Raw genomic sequence first — 21,599 nt, 5'->3', positions numbered from 1 at the left:
ATGAGCCTCCCTCCCACCCTTCCATCTCACACCTCTAGGTGATCACAGAGCACTGAGCTGAGCTCCCTGTGCTATACAGCGGCTTCCCGCCAGGTATCTATTTTACCCATGGTGGTGTATATATGTCAGTGCATTGAAATATATATATTACCTACCTGCTTTTTGCACTAGGTTGAAGTCATAAAATTTAAAATCTTCTTCTATTTCTATAAGAACTTCCACTGAATGAAGAGGAGAATCTAGTAGATAATAGAGATGATTAGAGCTTCTTAGCAGGCATTTGCTACCAAGGAGATGAAATAAAGCAATTAATTACTTAGAGGCATCTAAATAGCAGTACGTACTAGGCATTTCTTTGTTCAATGGACTTGAAATTTCAGCTAGCTTAGTTTTTGCCTCAAATAAAAATTTTTTTGGGGGGTCAAGTAATAAAAATACTAAGTCATTAACATAAAGTGTTTGCACATGTTTTTCTTTTTTAACCACTTGTTCTTATTCCTCCACTGGCTGAACAAAAAGTTATAAATATCATATTCACTTGAATTTGATGAATTTCCTTACAACTTGAATGTGTGTAACTTCTGAGGCATGATGTCACAATGAAGTTAAAATTCACTGAAAGTATATTTTTCATTTATCTCCCAGTCAAGAAAATCAACATTGAATTTCACTTTTTAAAAGAAAATTAATAGTACCTTGGTAGTTTTTCCCAGACTTTTTCTGATTTCTGTGTACATGTGCTTCACTGCAGTAAAACCTCTTTCTGCATACAGCTTTGACAGCCCCCAAATACCATTGGCCCTCCATAGCCACAGGTTCCGCACCTGTGGATTCATACAACTGCAGATCGAAAATATGAGAAAAAAGAAAAATCCATAAAGTGCCAAAAAATCAAAACTTAAATTTGCTGAGTGCTGGCAACTATTTACATAGCAGTTAAATTGTACTTATAACTGTTTGCCTAGCATTTATATCAAATAGATTTTAAAATAATCTAGAGGTGTTTGCTGACGTGCATGGGTTATATGGAGATTCTGTGCCATTTTGTACAAGGGCCTTGAGCATCTAAGTATTTTCATATCTGAGGGAGTTCTGGCACCAGTTGTCAGAAGCCAAGGGAGGACTGTTTTAACATAAAACCCCTGAAGGAAACACAGGCCCTGTGCTAGGTGTTTGGCAAACCTCTCACTCTTAGTCCCCTGAAGCCTGGACTAGTAGTCTCATTTTGCTGATTCAGAAACAGGAGTGTCAGCAGCTTTCCCTCTAATCCAGGTCCATCTGACTCCTGAACCTTTATTTTTCAAGGTCCTGGGGTATCTGTGTTCTCTGTGTGCTCAGCATGTGGTTGAAAGCAGTCTCTGGAGGCAGGCTGCCAGCCTTAGTTCAGATCCACAGCTTCAACTTCCTTGCTACAGGTCCTTGCTACAGTTAACATACTTCTGTGTGCCTCAGTTTCTTCATCTGTATGGAAAGGTCATAAAAGCATAGGCCTCGCAGGGCTGTTGTGGAGATTAAATGAGGTAATACCTAGACTACTTAGAAGGTTTGATCCAAGGTTACCTTTGTGGTGATCATTAGCTGCCGCTGTTTATATTTCTTATTACTGTTAGTGTTATTACTACCACCCTCATCACAACAGCTTCCATTGTCATCCTGAGGTGAAATGTGGCCTGGGTGACGTCTCCCTGCAGTGCGTAAAACATCACCCTAATCCTATTAATTTACGACTCTATTTTCCAGACACTGTGTAGAGAGGTGTTTTAAGACTTAAAACTGGTATTTTTTTCATCCATTTTGAGTATGACAATCTGCTATCTGGGTAAAGATGTTGGTAATGGACACTGCTGATTTTCACAGTCACAGGGGTCGCTAGACCTGTGGGATTACTGGCTAACTGAAGTAACCTGAGCAAGATAAAACACTAAAAAATACCCCAGCCTAGCTGTTGACAACGGCTTTCCTCTTATTTCCCATTTCTGTCACCTCTTGGTAGATTTTTTAAACTCAAGATACAATTGATCTTTCTGAAGGGACCTTTTGCAGAATTCTCAACTGTAGGAGGTTTCTTTGCACTTGAGTTTAAATTTTAATTTGCAAGGAAACTGAAGCAGATGGATTGTCCCATTGTAAAAAAAAAATGAGTGCCTTGATGATACATTTGTTTTTCTTAGCAGGCTTCTGCCATTAAGATTGATGCTTGGGGATATATTGTTAGATCTTGTGTGGAACAGAAAGTTATTATTCATAGTTTACCAGATTTTAGCATACTTGCATTACAACACAGAATATCATTTTACGTTTAATATTGCTTTTCCAGCGCCATTATCAGATTGCATTTTCAAAGTAAATTACAACAAAATTTTATGCTACCAACATTTAATGAAATTTTAATAAGGTTGTGTTTTGATGTTATTATTCAAATAATGTGTTGTGAATTGCTTTCCTTTGAATATATTTGCATTAAAGAGGAACTCAACTTGATTTGGTTCTTTGAAGAGTTTACCCACTTTCTGGTAGCTTTAAGACGACAAAGAGGGAAATGAAGTTTCGCCTTTGAAAGTCAATAAATAGAAAAGGAACACATTTGCTAGGATCTGTGGATGTAATGGCAGCAGATTACAGATGGTTTGAGTTAATGAAATGACTCACGTTGGCTACTAAAGCGGCACAATTAAAAATATAAAGTGGACATTTCACAGATTATGAGGGGTGATAACCTGGAGTTCTCCCTTTCTCATTGATCTCTAAGGCTAGAGACTCACATGTTAGCAATTCTTGGTCAGAGATGCCGCAAATTAAATGGTCGTCTCTTGAGACCGACCTCTCTGTTGGTAGCATTCTCTTAGTCATTTCTGCCAAATTTGTGGTTGTGAGCCCAAGGCACATACTTTCCATGAGCACGTGCTTCTAAGAGGTAAAACTCCCCGGACCAAGCAAAAACCCTCCACTTATCGTGCTTTCTGGGGTGACTCTGCCATAGCTATCCGGCTGACAGAGTTGATTACACAGAGTATCAATGCTGCTGCTTGCGAGACGAGGCTGTGTTTCTAAACAGACTCGGGCTTTAGAGAAAGTAACTGGTGGAAAATGATGAGAAGGGGCTGACGAAGGCAAACTAGTAGTCCTTGAGGTCTTTTAATTCTCTTTACGCCCAGTTTTGTGTGGAAAGAAATTGCTCTTACTTCCTTTCCACGCTCTTCGCCGTATTTTTCTCCCACATTCATCCTAGGAGTTTCCTTCACCTACAGCCCTGATTTCAGAGCTCTCGACACTCAAGTTTCTACAGCCCTGGCCTGGGTGCGATCCTGAGCCAAGCCGCACAGTCGCTCAGGAGCTCTGCTTCCTGTTCGCCATCTGCAAGGTTTGGTAATAAGGACGACACTTAATCATAAGAAAACCCGCAAGGCTGCTTAGGAGTACCGGCTTTTTACTGCCGCCTCCCGCGGCCGCTGGCCAGACGGAAGCGACCCCTACACGCGGCGCGGCCTCGATGACGCAACGCGCAGTCTCCGTGACGCAAGCGCGCAGCTTCTGTGACACAACCACTTCTCCTCCGGGCCCGCCCGCGGCTGCACGGACTAACGGCTAACCGACTCTCAATCCCTGCCACCGCCGCCGGTTACCGGGAGTCCGCGCTGTCGGGGTCCGGCCACCGCGACATGTCGCAAAAGCCGAAGAGCCGGGGCCGCCCCAGCTCCCAGGTCGAGCGGGAGCCTGATGGCGGCGGCAGGGAGGCCCCGAGCACGTCTCGCTGGCCGGGCGGCGCCGCGTCGCAGCGGCGGGCCCAGGCCTCCCCGGCGCCGGGGCCGCGCTCGCAGAAGCAACTGGAGCTGAAGGTGGCGGAGCTGGTGCAGTTCTTGTTGATCAAGGACCAGAAGAAGATCCCGATCCGCCGCACTGACATCCTGCGGCACGTGGTTGGCGACTACAAGGACGTGCTCTCAGAGCTGCTGCGGCGGGCGGCCGAGCGCCTGGAGTACGTATTCGGGTACCGGCTGGTGGAGCTGGAGCCGCGCAGCAACACTTACATTCTGGTCAACACGCTGGAACCGGTGGAAGAGGATGCGGAGGTGCGCGGCGACCAGGGCACGCCCACCACTGGGCTGCTCATGATCGTGCTGGGGCTCATCTTCATGAAGGGCAATAGCATCAAGGAGACCGAGGTCTGGGACTTCCTGCGGCGCCTCGGGGTACACCCCGCCAAGAAGCATCTCATCTTCGGGGACCCCAAGAAGCTCATCACCGAGGACTTCGTGCGGCAGCGATACCTGGATTACCGGCGCATCCCACACACAGACCCCGTGGACTACGAGCTCCAGTGGGGCCCGCGCACCAACCTGGAGACCAGCAAAATGAAGGTGCTCAAGTTCGTGGCTAAAGTCCACAACCAGGACCCCAAGGACTGGCCGGCGCAGTACTGCGAGGCTTTGGCGGACGAGGAGGCCAGGGCTAGACCCCAGCCTGCGGGCCCGAGTCCAGCCACTGCTCCTGCCCCAACCGCTGCTCCTGTCTCTTGAAATCAGACACACCACAGGGCCCGCTCCCCGCCACCCCCCAACGCCGGGGGAAGGGCTGGAGGTGGGAGGGAACATCTTGCTTGCTTAAATGCGTGGTAGTTCCAGGACGTGTTTGCAAACTTTTCTTCTTGTAATGTTGTAAGTCATTTTGATTCTAAAATTTCATTTAGAGGGAAATTTCATTTAGAGGGTGACTTTTGTTTTGATTTGCTTCAGTGTCTGTGTTTTTTGGTGTAAAGATCTTGCTAGCTTTATAAAGCGAATTGGAAAACTTCCTACCCTGATCTGGAAATGCCAAGGAAATATAAACGAACTTGCCCTTGTCCGGCTTCTGGACTGCCCCACTCTGTAAAGGAAAAGTCTTTGTAAATTGAAAACGAAAATGTAATTGCCTTATATACTCTTTTACCTTAACGCAGCTATCATCTGTTTTCTATGTATATAAGCATTTTGAGTCATTCTATGCGTATTGCAGTTTTTCCAAATAATTTTTTACATTGATAATTACTGTGCTGTGTGGCTGACTATTTTGTTCAATTTTTTTGCTACTATAGTTACAATAAATACTGTATTTTTGAAGCAATTTAGCATTGTGCATTTATTTTAACCCTAAATCATGAGAAATAAATTTCATGATTGAAAACCTGCATCGTAAGGGAAAAAGAAAGCAATTTTTGCTACATATCATTGAGGTAAATAGTGTTTTATTGAAGTTGTTTTATCTGTATGTGTGACATATTGGATCATGATGTAAAATATATTTCTGTGGGTCATAGAAAAGTTGATAAAAGTCTTAGTGATTAACCATGCCTATTTGGGAATCAGACTATCTGGGTTCAGAGTCTGCCTAACTTACAAATTTAAGTAGATTAATTGTTGTACACAGACCTTTCCTCACCTATAAAACAGGTTGATGCTGCCTGTTACCGTGTATGGTAGTGTGATAATTAGGTATGGAAGTTTATGTTACCGTGTATGGTAGTGTGATAATTAGGTATGGAAGTTTATGTAAAGTTATGGGCACAAATTTGTTTAAATTTGGCTTTTTTTTTCTTGGCCTAAGACTGTTAAATTTTTTTCTTTTTAACATTTTCTTTCATTCTCTTGTAAATCATGGCTATTCTTCTAGTCCGACTCTACTGTGTGGTTTATGGAAAAACATAGCTCACCGTGGAGCCCACATAAATAGAGCAGAAAGTAAGATCCACCCAGGCTTGGAGGGCGTATCTGCAGTGTAGTGAACAGGATATGGGGTTTTGAGGTTGTCTGACAGGACAGTACAGAACCCACCTTCCAATGCAGGAGACCTGGGTTCAGTCCCTGGGTTGGGAAAGTCCCCTGGAGAAGGGACTAGCAATCCACTCTAGTATTCTTGCCTGGGAAATCCCAATTCTAGCTTGGTGGGCTACAGTCAATGAAGTAGCAAAGAGTCGGACACGGCTTATCAACTAAACAGCAGCAGCCTGAGTGAACCTGAAAGTGAAAGTGCACGTCGCTCAGTCGTGTCCACCTCTTTGCGGCACCGTGGACTATACAGTCCTTGGAATTCTCCAGGCCAGATTACTGGAGTGGGTAGCCTTTCCCTTCTCCAGGGGATCTTCCCAACCCAGGGATTGAACCCAGGTCTCCCACATTGCTTTTGGATTCTTTACCAGCTGAGCACAAGGGAAGCCCAGGAATACTGGAGTGGGTAGCCTATCCCTTCTCCAGGGGAATCTTCCCAACCAGGAATCGAACTGGAGTCTCCTGCATTGCAGGTGGATTCTTTACCAGCTGAGCTATCAGGGAAGCCCCAAGTGAACCTGAGGCAAAACCCATTTGACCTGCTTTGGTCATGTAACAGGAGAAAGTATTTCTGCTGTGTTAGGACACCAAGATTCTGGAGTTACTTGTAACCTGTCCTATCCTGAATGATTCAGAAGTTGAGGAAGCTAATACTGGGGACATTGGAAAGAAGTGTGATATAATAGAAAAGCATTTGGTAAAAGCCGTTTTTGTAGTGACTTGAGCAGGTTGTGCACCTAATGAACCCAATGACACTGAAGTTAAACAGTACATTGGTAGCAGAAGTGTTGGTGACTGTGGCTACATTTAGGAAAACAAACAGGAAAGAGATGAACTTAGAAAATAATTTGACTGGTTTGTATCCAGGAATGAACAGAATACAGAAGTATGTTGGTATGTAACTGCATCTGAACGCCCAATTGGTAAATAAAATAGAAGGCTAATTAAATCACATTCTCAGGCAAAAATCAAATCTGTGTTATAGTTGTCACTCTCATTGTTAAAACACCTGAATGGATTCAGGTGGTTTAGGATAAAGGTTAGGTAGGAGTTGGATGCCCAACAAAGATTTTTAAAAGAACAATACAACTGAGAGAAGAAGAGTTGAAATGTGGCCTGTCCACTGAAAGCATGAAGATCAGAGGGGCACAGTCAAATCAGGGAGAGGAGGACGGAGAGGAGCACAAAGGGAGTAAATACGCTTACAGCAAAACTAAGGTGTGTGTCTAGAAAAGAAGTACAGGTATACCTAGTGGCACATGGCACCAAATGGAATCAAATTGGGTTTTTTTCCCCATTATTTTATAATTTTTACTGGGGTAAGTTGATTTACAGTGTTGGGGGAGGGATAAATTGGAAGATTGAAATCAAATTATTTTGGAAGAGTTGATCTGTCAAAACTTTGCCTGAATTTTCATCAGAGTCTATGACTGCTTGAGGCCTAAATAACCCTTAGGTCTTCACTTTTTATGAGCCAACACCTATAGAAGGTACTGCAAAGTGTAGAATCCCAGAATGGAATCCCAGTGTGGAATCAAGGTATGTAGCCCCTCCAAATGTCATGACCTCACCTAAGTTTAAAAAAAGAAAAACAGGAAATTCCCTGGTGGTCCAGTGGTTAGGACTCTGAGCTTTCACTGCCGAGGGGCCCCGGCTTCAACCTCTAGTTGGGAAACTAAGATCACACAAGCTATGAAGCATGTCCAAAAAAAAAAAGCTACCTCTAGGAGAAGGGAGGAAGTAGAATGGATGAGGAATGACATAGAATAAAAGCTAGACTTATTTTAAACTCTTATGGATATGACTGATTCTTTTATATAATTGCAAGCAATATAAACTCAGAAAACCATCCCTAACAAAAATGAGACAATAACCTAGGTTCCCAGTTGGTAGCATAACCACACATAAGGGAACCATGGTGAGACTAGGACACCATAATTTGGCTACATATCCTGGTAGAATGTTCTCTAAGAATAAAAGGGAACAGAAAAATCTTTGTTTTCAATAATCATGTTTTTGGTGGTAGTATTAGCATTGTTATTTTAAGACTTGTGGGTATCATGAGATTAAATCAGATGGTTAATTATAATGAGAAGTAAGGTTTGGGGCATGGTTGAAAGGAAGTAGAGATATAAGGTTGATGTGATTAAATAAAAACCCTGTAGTTGTGAATTTGAATCCAAGATTGCAGTATGAACACATGATATGTTATACCTAACAACTGAAAATGCTTAAAACAGTGACCACCCAAGCGGCAAGAGCACCTTTAGCTTGAAAAGTGTGTTATCTAAACGTTTTTCAGTCGATAATTCTTGTCCAGCTCTGCGACCTCATAGACTGCAGCACATCAGTCTTCCCTGTCCTCCACTGTCTCCCAGAGTTGGCTCAAATACATGTCCATTGAGTTGGTGTTGCTATCTAACCATCTCATCCTCTGTCAAATCCTCTCCTCCTACCCTCAATCTTTCCCAGCATCAGAGGCTTTTCCAATGAGTTGGCTCTTCTCATCAGGTGGCCAAAGTATTCGAGTTTCAGCTTCAGCATCAGTCCTTCCAATGAATATTCAGTGTTGATTTCCTTTAGGGTTGACTGGTTTGATCTGCTTGCAGTCCAAGGGACTCAGAAGAGTCTTTTCCCGCACCATAGTTTGAAAGCATCTATTCCTCGGCACCATTTTCTTTGAAAGGAATCAGGGCTTACTTGTGAAATGTCTGATTTCAGGACTAGGGCAAGAAATGTGTATGATGACCCTGGAACATGATAGCTTCCAAAGTAAGTTAGTACTGTGTCAACTTGAATTGAGTCTCTCTTGCTAATGACTCCAGTGACTGAAACATATCCAATGCGTTTAACTTTATCCTTCATAATGACTCAAATACATACACACACTGTGAACAAACAATACCTTTGAAGAAAGCTAGGGACCCAACTAATTTTTTTTAATTGTGTGAAAAAGATTGTATTTGACTCATTCTTTAATGAAGCAACCAGTAAGATGTCACTACCAGTCTGAAAGAGAATTCACAGAATGTACACACATAGGCAATCAAGAATGCAGAAATGAATTTACAAAAGATGTAAAAGTGGTCAGCATCCATGGAGGGATAATCATTGCATTCCACCAGATAAAATTCAGTTATATTTCTAGTGTCAAAAATCATTGCACTAGCATGAATATTCTACATCTTACTGAGTTGTAAAACAAAGACAGCAAGCACAGGCAACTCAGAAAGGTGCACTAGACAGGATCCAGTATTTTTTTTTCCCCATTTCGAAGTACAAGTTTTCATGATACTCTCCCCCTTCTTGACTATATTTTTTAAAGTTTTGTTTCATTAGATTTAAGTGTAGCAAGAGTATTAACTAACCCACATAGGCTTGAGTTTATTTTGCAAGTCTGGCAACATACCAGCTAATTATTTTGAAATCTGGAAGGTAAATGGAAAGAATCTAACATGTATCCTTTCCCTATATGAACCTATACTTTAAGGAAAACAGTTGATGAGGAAGCGTCTCCTTCTATATCTTGAGTTCCATGAATAAAGAGAGTAGAAATGATGGCTTTAGACTAGCACTCATTTGGAAACCCTAATAAATGAATGGACCTCAGCAATCCTGAAATATGGCTGCTAAGGAATGGTGACACAGATGTAGAGAACAGACTTGTGGACACAACGGGAGAAAGAGAAGTTGGATGAATCAAAAGAGTAGCATTGATATATATACTACCATGTGTAAAATAGATAGCTAATGAGAAATTGCTGCATAACACAGGGAACTCAACCTAGTGCTCTGTAATGATCTAGAGGGGTGGGATTGGGGGAAGAAGGTTCAAGAGGGAGGGGGTATGTGTATACTTAGGGCTGATTCACACTGTTGTACAGCAGAAACCAACACAACATTGTAAAGCAATTACCCTCCAATTGAAAATAAATGTAAATAAAGTTTTTTAAATGGCTGCTAAGATCACAGAGTGATATTATTTACCTTCTGTTAGTCTGAATCTGATCAACCTCTGGATCTATCCATGAAATTACAAAATTTACAGAAGATGGAAAACATTAAGTGACAGGAGACAAGCAAAGTGTAAGCTATAGAAGACTCTATAGGATTAGTGAACAGATTTCAAGGAAGAAAAAGCCCATAGTGGAAGGAAAAGCACATTAATTTAAAAATATCTAAAATTCAGAGCCACCAGTTTCACTGTATGGAACTCCTTTGTATCTTGTGTAACCTGATTCAAACGAAATATGAAGAAAGGTTGAAATAGTTAAGTGTGAATTTTAAATATATTAATGCATTATTATCAGACATGATGGCAGCATTTTATGTTTTCAAAAAGTTTTATTATTTTAGAAATATACACTGACATATTTAAGGATGAAGTCATGTGCTGTCTAAAATTTGCTACAAAATAATTTGGAGGGGAGAGAATATAAATGATAAAACTGACGGTGACTGGATTAATCACCCCTGATGCTGGGTGATGAGTATGTGGGTGGGATTCATTATACTATTTTCTTTGGTTTTACATGTGTATGAAATTTTCCATAATAAAAATTAAAAGACATAGACTTTCTAATAAATATACTTTTATCACTTGATTTTCTTTAGTAATTTACATATCATTTATTTTTGAGTATGTTATCAGTAACGCTATAAAAAATGGAATGTATAGTATTTTCAAGTTTAGCTTCTAAAATATTTTTATATTTCAAATAAAATCATGGTTTCTGGCTATGTCTTTTCAGACACTACCTTTTCTATTTGATTTAAGGTAATATGATTTTAAATTTTTTAACAAATAATGCTTTCCTTGGAAACATAGAAATGCTATTCGTGCAATTATTTGATGAGCTGAAAGTTTTTTGAAAGCCAAATAGTTTTTCCTCTGGTCTCTCCCAGTATATGATCAATTCCTTATCTGGTTTATTTCCAGATAACCTTCTTCATGCTGCTCTCGGCGGTGTGTGTGATGCTGAACTTGGCTGGTTCAATCCTTTCCTGTCAGAACGCTCAGCTCGTCAGCTCCCTGGAAGGCTGTCAGTTGGTGAGTAATGAAAGGCAAGCCGTTTGATAAAGGTCATGGACTTTGATTTTACATGAAAGTGATTTCAAAAATAATTTTACTGTATCCTTGGGTTTATTCTGATGTTTTAGCATTGTCTAAGGAATTCATGATGATTCATTTTTTAAAAATTCTCCCATATCAATATTGGTTCTACTAGTAAACCAGTCACTATTAGTGTAGCACTGTTTTAGATGTCTAGAGTTTTGCCAAGAGAATGCACTGGTGATAGCAAACACCCTCTTCCAACAACACAAAAGAAGACTCTACACATGGATATCACCAGATGGTCAACATCGAAATCACACTGATGATATTCTTTGCAGCAAAAGATGGAGAAGCTCTATACAGTCACCAAAAACAGGACCGGGAGTTGACTGTGGCTCACATGATGAACTCCTTATTGCCAAATTCAGACTCAAATGGAAGAAAGTGGGGAAAACCACTAGACTATTCAGGTATGACCTAAATCAAATTCCTTATGATTATACAGTGAAAGTAAGAAATAGATTTAAGGGACGACATCTGATAGACAGAGTGCCTGATGAACTATGGATGGAGGTTCATGACATTGTACAGGAGACAGGGATCAAGACCATCCCCAAGAAAAAGAAATGCAAAAAAGCAAAATGGCTCTCTGAGGAGGCCTTACAAATAGCTGTTAAAAGAAGAGAAGCGAAAAGAAAAGGAGAAAAGGAAAGATATACCCATTTGAATGCGGAGTTTCAAAGAATAGCCAAGGAGAGATAAGAAAACCTTCCTCAGTGATCAATGCAAAGAAATAGAGGAAAACAATAGAATGGGAAAGACTAGAGATCTCTTCAAGAAAATTAGAGATACCAAGGGAATATTTCATGCAAAGATGGGCTCAATAAAGGACAGAAATGGTAGGGACCTAACAGAAGCAGAAGATATTAAGAAGAGGTGGCAAGAATACACAGAAGAACTGTACAAAAAAGATCTTCATGACCCAGATAGTCACAATGGTGTGATCACTCACCTAGAGCCAGACATCCTGGAATGTGAAGTCAAGTGGTCCTTAGGAAGCATCTCTACAAACAAAGCTAGTGGAGGTGATGGAATTCCAGTTGAGCTATTTCAAATCCTGAAAGATGATGCTGTGAAAGTGCTGCACTCAATATGCCAGCAAATTTGGAAAACTCAGCAGTGGCCACAGGACTGGAAAAGGTCAGTTTTCATTCCAATCCCAAAGAAAGGCAATGCCAAAGAATGCTCAAACTACTGCACAATTGCACTCATCTCACACACTAGTAAAGTAATACTCAAAATTCTCCAAGTCAGGCTTCAGCAATACGTGAACCGTGAACTTCCAGATGTTTAAGCTGGTTTTAGAAAAGGCAGAGGAACCAAAGATCAAATTGCCAACATCTGCTGGATCATCAAAAAAGCAAGAGAGTTCCAGAAAAACATCTATTTCTGCTTTATTGACTATGCCAAAGCCTTTGACTGTGTGGATCACAATAAACTGTGGAAAATTCTGAAAGAGATGGGAATACCAGACCACCTGACCTGCCTCTTGAGAAACCTGTATGCAGGTCAGGAAGCAACAGTTAGAACTGGACTTGGAACAACAGACTGGTTCCAAATAGGAAAAGGAGTACGTCAAGGCTGTATATTGTCACCCTGCTTATTTAACATATGCAGAGTACATCATGAGAAACGCTGGACTGGATTAAACACAAGCTGGAGTCAAGATTGCTGGGAGAAATATCAATAACCTCAGATGTGCAGATGACACCACCCTTATGGCAGAAAGTGAAGAAGAACTAAAGAGTCTCTTGATGAAAGTAAAAGAGAAGAGTGAAAATGATGGCTTAAAGCTCAACATTCAGAAAACTTAGATCATGGCATCCAGTCCCATCACTTCATGGCAAGTAGATGGGGAAACAGTGGAAAGAGTGTCAGACTTTATTTTTGGGGGCTCCAAAATCACTGCAGATGGTGATTGTAGCCATGAAATTAAAAGACACTTACTAAATAAATAAATAAATAAATAAATAAAAGACACTTACTCCTTGGAAGGAAAGTTATGACCAACCTAGACAGCATATTAAAAAGCAGAGACAGTACTTTGTCAACAAAAGTCCATCTAGTCAAAGCTATGATTTTTCCGGTAGTCATGTACGGATGTGAGTGTTGGACTATAAAGAAAGCTGAGCGCCAAAGAATTGATTATTTTTAGTGGTGTTGGAGAAGACTCTTGAGAGTCCCTTGGACTACAAGGAGATCCAACCATTATTCTAAAGGAGATCAATCCTGGGTGTTCATTGGAAGGACTGATGCTGAAGCTGAAACTCCAATACTTTGGCCACCTGATGCAAAGAGCTGACTCATTTGAAAAGACCCTGATGCTGGGAAAGATTGAGGACGGGAGGAGAAAGGGATGACAGAGGATGAGGTGGTTGGATGGCATCACCGACTCAATGAACATGAGTTGGTAATGGACAGGGAGGCCTGGCTTGCTGCAGTTCATGGGGTCGCAAAGAGTCAGACACGACTGAGTGAACTGAACTGAAGTAGTGATTATATTCTAACATTTGTTGCATTGATTTTTCTTTCCACTAAATTTTTGAAAATCAATTTTGTAAGTCTGTTTTAAGTGCTGAGATAACATATAAGCTTGATAATGAGTGTATCCAAACAATTTAGTTCTCATTTTCCAATTTAAAAAGAGAATTATCTGTTCAATCCTGGAAAATTGTAGATGGTATGCTGTGGACTTGGGAGGGGGTGATTTTTGTTTGTCGAATGAAACCATTATTTTTTATCATGAGTTGGCTTCTGGTTTGGTTGTATTGAAATATACATATGGTATGTGGTGTGTGGCTGGGGTGAAGATCAACATGTGTCCCGTGACATTCAGTTCAAGTGCCAAGTGCCCCTGATGTGACCCTGGTGGCCGAGTATGGGGCACTGGCATTTGTTTCTTTAACTTAGAGCCATGCCTCTGATTTTCTTGGCCTCCAAAATCACTGCAAATGGTGACTGCGGCCATGAAATTAAAAGATGTTTACTTCTTGGAAAAAAAGCTATGACAAACCTAGACAGCATATTAAGAAGCAGAGACATTTTGCTGACAAAGGTCAGTGTAGTCAAAGCTATGGTTTTTCCAGTAGTCATGTATGGATGTAAGAGTTGGACCATAAAGAAGGCTGAACCCAAAGAAATGACGCTTTCGAATTGTGGTCCTGGAGCGGACTCTTGAGAGTCCCAACTAGTCAATCCTAAAGGAAATCAACCCCAAATATTCATTGGAAAGACTGATGCTGAAGCTGAAATTCCAATACTTTGGCCACCTGATGTGAAGAGCTGACTCATTGGAAAAGATCCTAATACTGGGGAAGACTGAGGGCAGGAGAAGGGGGTGGCAGAGGATGAGATGGTTGGATGGCATCACTAACTCCATGGATGTGAGTTTGAGCAAACTCCAGGAGATAGTGAAGGACTGGGGAGCCTGGCGTGCTGCAGTCCATGGGGTTGCAAAGAATCAGACACAACTGAATGACTGAACAACAACAATGCCCTCATAGCTCCCCTGCACTGGCCGTCATTTCTGAGAGGTCAGGGGCTGTGTTGAACTGCTGCCGGCATTTTTATAAACAGTTCCAGTGTTTTCAGTTGTTCTCAGAAGAGTAGGGAAAGGCACAGCTCCATCATCTTCTTGGAAGCCAAAATGCTATTGATTTTTTAATATTTAATATTTTGAAATATTTTGTTGACTCTAAAACTTTTCCCAAAATTACCTTTTTTTTAGTGGACAGCCATATAAGCTGAGAAAGGTGCTTTCCCTTTGTGACAAATATTATAGAGCATATTTTTTCTTAACTTTTTACATTGATTGATATGGATTTAAATCAGTATTTAGTACCTTGTGATGCAATAGAGCTTTTTAAAATTTATTTTTTTAACTGAAGTAAAATTGCCTTACAATGTTGTGTTGGTTTCTGCCATACAGCAGGACAAATCATCTATAATTATACATATATCACCTCCTTCTGGAACCTTCCTCTCCTCCCCCATCCCACCCTTCTAGGTAGACCTTTTTTTATTGTCAGTTTTATTGAGATATAATTTACATATAACACTGTATAAGGGTGTACAGCATAGCAATTTTAAAAAAATTTTTATTGGAATCTAGTTGATTTACAATGTTGTGTTAATTTCTGCCGTATAGCAAAGTGCATCAGTTATACATATACATATATTGACTCTTTTTAGCTTCTTTCCCCCTACAGCATGGTGATTTGAGTTACATCATGAGATGATTATCATAGTAAGTTTTGTGAACATCCATCATCTCACATAGATACAAAAATTTTAAAATAGAAAAACACTTTTCATGGTGGATAACGAATGGGTAAGTTGAAGACTATGGACACAGAGACTTAGCAAGAGTGGAATTTAAAAATCATCCATGGCTAATCCTCTTATTTTAGAAATGGGCGAAGAGTGAAAGTCTGTATCAGTCAGATAGTTTATATAAACCAGAATCCCACAAATCCTTACTTTTACATCCTATATGTTGGATCTGAAAAAAAATCTCTTCTCAAAGCCATGTTAAAACAGACGCAGAAACTTGTTTTTTATTTAAAGCACAATGAACACCTATAGAAATGTCACCCAAAAATGCTTTTGTTTCTGGAATAGAAATGGAAAAGTTAGGATTCATATAAAATTTTTTAAATTTTCAATTGAAAGTTTTTTATCTTTACTGATACATTTGTGAGTTCACATGAAGTTATTAGAAGTAATAGAAATCTTGTTGTTGTGTGTTGTTCTGAGTCCTGTCCAACTTTTTGTGATCCCATCAACTGTAACCTGCCAGGCTTCTCTGTCCATGGGATTTCCCAGGCAAGAATACTGGAGTGGATTGCCATTTCCTTCTTCATGGTATCTTCCTAACCCAGGGATCATCAAACCATCGTCTCTTGGATCTCCTGCATTGGCCGGCGGATTCTTTACCGCTGAGCCACCTGGGAAGCCCAGAGATCTGCTGTACCTTTTTTCAAATTCCTTCCAATGATAACATATCACATCCACAATACTAACATTGATACAATCAGATTTCCTCATCTTTATTTATGTTCATTTGTCTGGATGGGTGTGAGAGTGTGTCTATTGTTTTATGACATTTTGTCACTCATGTAGGTTCACGTATCCACCACCACAGTCAAGCCACAGAACTGCTTCAACACTGTGAGGATCCCTCATGCTGATCTTTTTATAACCACATTCATTTTCCCTTTTGCCCACTCTTAACTCCTGGAGACCCCAAATCTGTTCACTATTTCTAAAAAAAAAAAAAAAAAAACACCTCATTTCCAAAATGTTGTGTAAATGAAAACATGCAGTATGAAACCATTTGGAACTGGCTCTTTTTATTCAGCACGATTCCATGGAGGTTCCTCCAAGGTGTTGTTGTGTATATCAGTGGTCTATTCCTTTTCATTGTTGGGTAGCCCTGCGTGGTACGTAGGATGACAGCATGTTTAACTAATTACCTGCACTACCTCTGGTTTTGTCTGTTATGAATAAGGCTGGTGTGAACATTCACGTATGTATTTTTGTGTGAACATAAGTTTTCATTTCTCAGGGATGAATATCCAGGAACACAATTTCCATATTATAACTGTATGTTTAGTTTTTTAAGAGACTTTTCCAGCCACACTTCTGTACATTTTGCATCTTTATCAGCAATGTATGAGTGATTCAGTTTCTCCACATCTTCATTAGCATTTGGCGTTGACAGTATATATATATATATATTTAGTCATTCTCAGAGATGTGTAGTGATATGCTATGGTTTCATTTTGCATTTTCCTGATGCAAATGATGTTAAACCTCTTTTCATGGGTTTCATTGCCATCTATATATACACTTTGGAGAAATAAATATGCAGCGGCATATCCGAAAAAGGACTAGTATCTAGAGTATATGAAGAAATCTCGACACTGAACAAAGAAGTCAACCAGAAAATGAGCTACACACACAAACATTTGTCTTCTTTCTGGAAGAAATTATTTAGAATTGGTATTGATTCTTCTTTAAACATTTGATAGAATTTTCTAATGAGACCATCTAGGCTTGGAGATTTCTTTTGGGGGAGATTTAAAATTATAAAAATAACTTCATTAATAGTATAAGGCTATTCAAATTGTCTGTTTCCTGTCCTGAGTTGTGGTAGTTTGTGATTTTTAATAAGTTGATTCATCTCATTTAAATTGTCAAATTTGTGTGTGTAGAGTTCATATTATTCCCTTACCATAATTTTAATGTCAGCAGAGTCCAGGCCTTCCCAGGTGGGCTCTTGGTAAAGAATTCACCTGCCAATGTAGGAGACACAGGAGTCGTAGGTTCTATCCCTGGGTCGGGAAGATCCCCTGGAGGAGGGCATGGCAACCCACTCCTGTATTCTTGCCTGGAGAATCCCATGGACACAGAAGCCTGGCAGACTACAGTCCATAGGGTCACAAAGAGTCAGACTTGACTGAGTGACTAACATACACGCAATGATATAAAGGCCAAGGGGACTATCTGTTCCATGGCTCTTTGAAAAGATTCATCAGTCAAATTGTCTGGGGTTGCTGATATTTGAATGATACTTAGTTATTTAGCAGATCTTTCATTTTTTCATGTTTGTGATCTCTTTGGGCATTGAACAATTTTAAAGCCATGAGTATAAATGGGAAATTTGGTGGTTCAACAGTAAAGAATCTGCCTGAGTGCAGGAACCACAGGAGACGCAGGTTTGATCCCTGGGTCAGGAACATCCCCTGGAGTAGGATATGGCAACCCACTCCAGTATTCTTGCCTGGAGAATCCTATGAACTTAGGAACCTTGTGGGCTAAAATAGTTCTTAGTATTCTTCCATAAATATTGTCTGATATTTTTAAAAGTTTATATTTCTCTATAAGAAAAGTTTTATCTATTATATCAATGGTAACCATGATAATAAATTCTAGGGCCACTTTCATCCCACAGGTCCCTTATGAGTGTAGGTGTGGGGAGAACATCTCATCTTGATTTTTTTCTTGATTATACATATGAGTTAATAATTAAGTGGCATTTTAATCAGCTTATAAAGGTAGAAGTCTTTTTCCTCTTTTTTTTTCTATTGTGGTTAAATATACATAACATAACGTGTACCATTTAAACTATTTGTAATCATGAAATTCAGTGGCATTAAGTACAAGGAGTGAAATCATACAATATGTGTGTTTTTGTGTCTGGCTGATTTCATATAGCTTAATGTTTTAAAGATCTCTGTTTCCTTTAATTGGTAATTTAGCCTATTTATATTTATGCTTATGAACGATGTTTGGTCTCAATTCTTTTGACCTATGTTTTACGTGGTGTGTTGACATTTTTACAGGGTGCCTCAGAACTACAGAAACACATTCTTCACTTTTTATATCTCCCTTTGACTTGGCCTGTATCCCCTGATGTAGGAAAAATAAACATGACCCTTATCACAGCATTGTGATATTGGTCTCTTATCAGCTGAGAACAGTCTTTCCAGGGTTAATGTTACCTCATTCCAGGAAGTATTCAGCACTTCTCCCCTCTCCAACTTCGACTTTTCCATCCCTGGTGGCATCCGGGTCTAGGGGCCCAGACTTGAGCATCACAGCAGTGGAAGTGGGAAGTGGGCGGGGTGGCACTTGCTCTGTGCTGGCTCCTGGCCCACCCTGCTGTGAGCCTGGGCTGACACTGGCTGCTGAAGTCTGAGATCCTCCCTGGGACCTCCCCTACAGATCCAGCTGCTCAGAGTTCTCCTAGCTCTTCTAGGGACCACTTGGGGCACAAACGAATCCTAGAGGCCCTCTCACTCTGCATGTCCCTTACAAGTGTAGGCACGGGGATAGCATCTCAGACTCTCTCACCCTAAATGTGCCCTTTGTCTCTTTCACCCCCTGGCAGCAGACCAACCTCAACTCCAGGCAACTTAAAGACCAGGCTTCGGACACAGGACACCTGTCCCCAGATGCTCACAGACACTTTGGATTCCTGCAGCCGGGTACCCTTATCTCAGCCTGGTGAGGGTGCTGGGCCTCTGCACAGGGACCAGACTGAGTTCTGACCATCCAGTCTGCTTCCTGCCTGCTCAGGGCACCACCCTGTCTTCTTTTCTGGAAACCCTTGTTCTTAGGCCACATCCCTTGTCATCCACCCTTCTGCCAGTCCTCCATGCTCCCCAGGACCCCACCTTCTCCTGGGGTCCAGAATGAGGTTATGGCAGGGACTCAAAGAACATTTACGGAATGCTGGCCCAAGCAGGGTCTTGATAACAGACTTAACATTCTGCGTGTGAGAGCCCAATTCATTTAGCTGAAGTCATCTAATTAATGGTTTCATGATTCAGTTACTGTTTTCTATTTTTTCTTACTTCTTTAATTTTTTTTAACATCAGAAACATTTTGTATTGGGGCATAGCCGATTAACAATGTTGTGATAGTTTCAGGTGGACAGCAAAGGGACTCAGCCATACACATACATGTATCCATTCTCCCCCAAACCCCACCCCTCCCATCCAGGCTGGCACATAACATTGAGCAGAGTTCCATGTGCTATACAGTAGGTCTTTGTGGTTATTCATTTTAAATATAGCAGTGTGTAAAAAGTTTTCTGTTATTTTTGCATGCTCAGTCTCTCAGTCGTGTCCAACTCTTTTGCGACCCCATGGAATGCAGCCTGCCAGGCTTCTCTGTCCATGGAATTCTCCAGGCAAGCATCCTGCAGTGGGTTGCTATCCCTCCAACGAATCTTCCCGGCCCAGGGATCAAACCCATGTCTCTGCATTGGCAGGTGGGTTCTTTACTACTGAGCCACCTGGGAAACCTCTACCATTTTATTTCTCATTACTAAGTTTGTCAGGGCCACAGCTCCTCAATGGTCCATTTTGGAGGAGGACCTTGATTTTATGACTATCTTATTCTTTCCAGAGCCTGTTTGAATTTTTTCATGATGCTTGTAGCCGCATTTATTACCAGCACTCTAATCTCAAAATTGAAAGCACCCAGTAACCAAGCCAACACTAATTACGAAGCCACAGACCTCAGAGGAGCTCCACCGTAACCAGGGCAACCCTGATTCAGCTTCATCATGATGAATAGTAAATGAGGAGAGGATACAGCCTTCGGCTGGAGTTGTTGAAAATGCCCGGCTTTAAAGATGAGAGAAAACTTAGCAGAAAGTACACAGGTCCACTCAGAGTCTCCTCAACCACAATCTCCTTCCAGGTTTCCATTGTTACTGAGAGCTGTAGATTTTATTCTACTAATCATGTGTCAAGAAGAGTCTCAGCCTCTCTTGGCTTACAGGAAATTTGGTATTGGACAGTTCTTTGCAGTTTGTCATGATGACACAGAATTGTCCCCTCTATAGTAACACAGTTTTCTTTTAGTTCATCTGCATGTGAATTTGTCATTATCATCAGCAAACGGATGTCATGGCTAACACAGCAATTTGAAAGTCAAGTCCAAATCCCAAAGTTCCCCAGCAAAGAAGACATTCTCAGCGAAACAAGAACTGATATGTTTAAAGTAAGCCAATAGTTATTGTTGAGTCACTAAGTTGTATCTGATTCATTTGTGACCCCATGGTGTGTAGCCCACCGGGCTCCTGTGTCCATGGGATTTCCCAGGCAAGAATACTGAAGTAGTTTGCCACTTCCTTCTCCAGGTGATCTTCCTGACCCAGGGATTGAACCCATATCTCCTGCACTGGCAGGTGGATTCTTTACCCCTGAGCCACCAGGGAAGCCCAGCCAACAGTGGTTCCATATATATACTCACCTGTCCTGTGTCCCTTTCCTCTTACACTTGTTGGATGATATATTTTCACTAAATACAGAAGCAGAGCCCCCTGTCTGAAATGTCCTGGGTGCTGTGACAAGTCAAACGAGTTCTGGCTGTGTATCCTCTGTGTGGCTCACGTTATAGGCAGAGAGGTGGGTGACAAGAGGAGCAAACAGAAGAAACAGGTAACAGGAAGGACTATAAGAAAAGGAACAGTCTGGTGTGTGGAGGTAGCCCAGTCTTCTCTGGGCAGGTGACAGGTGGGCTGGGGCCTGAGTGATGCTGGGGAGCAGCAGAGACCAGGTCTGAGGGTAACTGGAATTTGAGAGCAGGCAGCCCGGAGCCATGCAGTGCACGGAGCTGGCCATCTCAGCCCTGGCTGTGTGTCCCTAGCCTCTGTGGACTTGGAAGGACTCAGACCCAGGGATTTCTTCCCGCTGGACTTGACCCCTGCCTGGCACTGTCCTTGCATGGTTCTGTTCATGTGACTTCATGGCTGGGACACTTGGGGACCTTTTCACATCCCTCCAGTCTCCAGCCACCACTGGATCATGTTGCCTTATTCCGATACCTAAATCTGAGTGAAAGCCATGGGCAAGATTGATTCACTGCCCTGCCTCCCAGGACTGCTCATGGAAATGCAGCAGACATGCTGCATTTCCTGGGAGCTTAACTGTGTCTGTCCTGACAACGGGGACCCTGATGCATCACCCAGCACTCCTCAGGAGACCCCCAAGTATCAACACAATGTAAGCTTCTTCTCCTGTGTGGACCCTTCTGTCTTCTGAGCTGGGGTTGCATGTGTCAGGAAACAGGGCAGGGAGGGAACTGGGAGGGGCAGGCATCAGCTGTGATGAACCCCTCTGGCATTCTCCCCAGTGCTATCAGCCACACCATCTCCAGAGCATGTG

The 21,599-nt window shown here is 41.5% G+C and overlaps 2 protein-coding genes across 3 annotated transcripts in view; both read left to right on the top strand.

The window, feature by feature from the left end:
* Positions 1–21,599, top strand: part of ENTREP2 (endosomal transmembrane epsin interactor 2) — a 237,235-nt gene that overhangs the window by 170,200 nt on the left and 45,436 nt on the right. For both annotated transcript variants that reach the window (XM_065906681.1, XM_065906679.1), the window contains exon 3: positions 10,741–10,851. In XM_065906681.1, coding sequence (XP_065762753.1) covers positions 10,741–10,851 — 111 coding nt within the window. The remainder of the gene's footprint in view (positions 1–10,740; positions 10,852–21,599) is intronic.
* On the top strand, positions 3,530–5,096 carry NSMCE3 (NSE3 homolog, SMC5-SMC6 complex component). The gene has a single exon (XM_065906183.1). The coding sequence runs from the start codon at positions 3,660–3,662 to the stop codon at positions 4,515–4,517; it is 858 nt and encodes a 285-aa protein (XP_065762255.1). The 5' UTR covers positions 3,530–3,659; the 3' UTR covers positions 4,518–5,096.

This window comes from Muntiacus reevesi, chromosome 15, assembly GCF_963930625.1.
Source record: "Muntiacus reevesi chromosome 15, mMunRee1.1, whole genome shotgun sequence".
Lineage (NCBI taxonomy): Eukaryota > Metazoa > Chordata > Mammalia > Artiodactyla > Cervidae > Muntiacus > Muntiacus reevesi.
This window is presented reverse-complemented; position numbering and strand designations above follow the sequence as displayed.

What these genes read in the sequence shown, in the direction of transcription:
- NSMCE3 (XM_065906183.1), top strand. Translation starts at nt 3,660, where the DNA reads ATGTCGCAAAAGCCGAAGAGCCGGGGCCGCCCCAGCTCCCAGGTCGAG.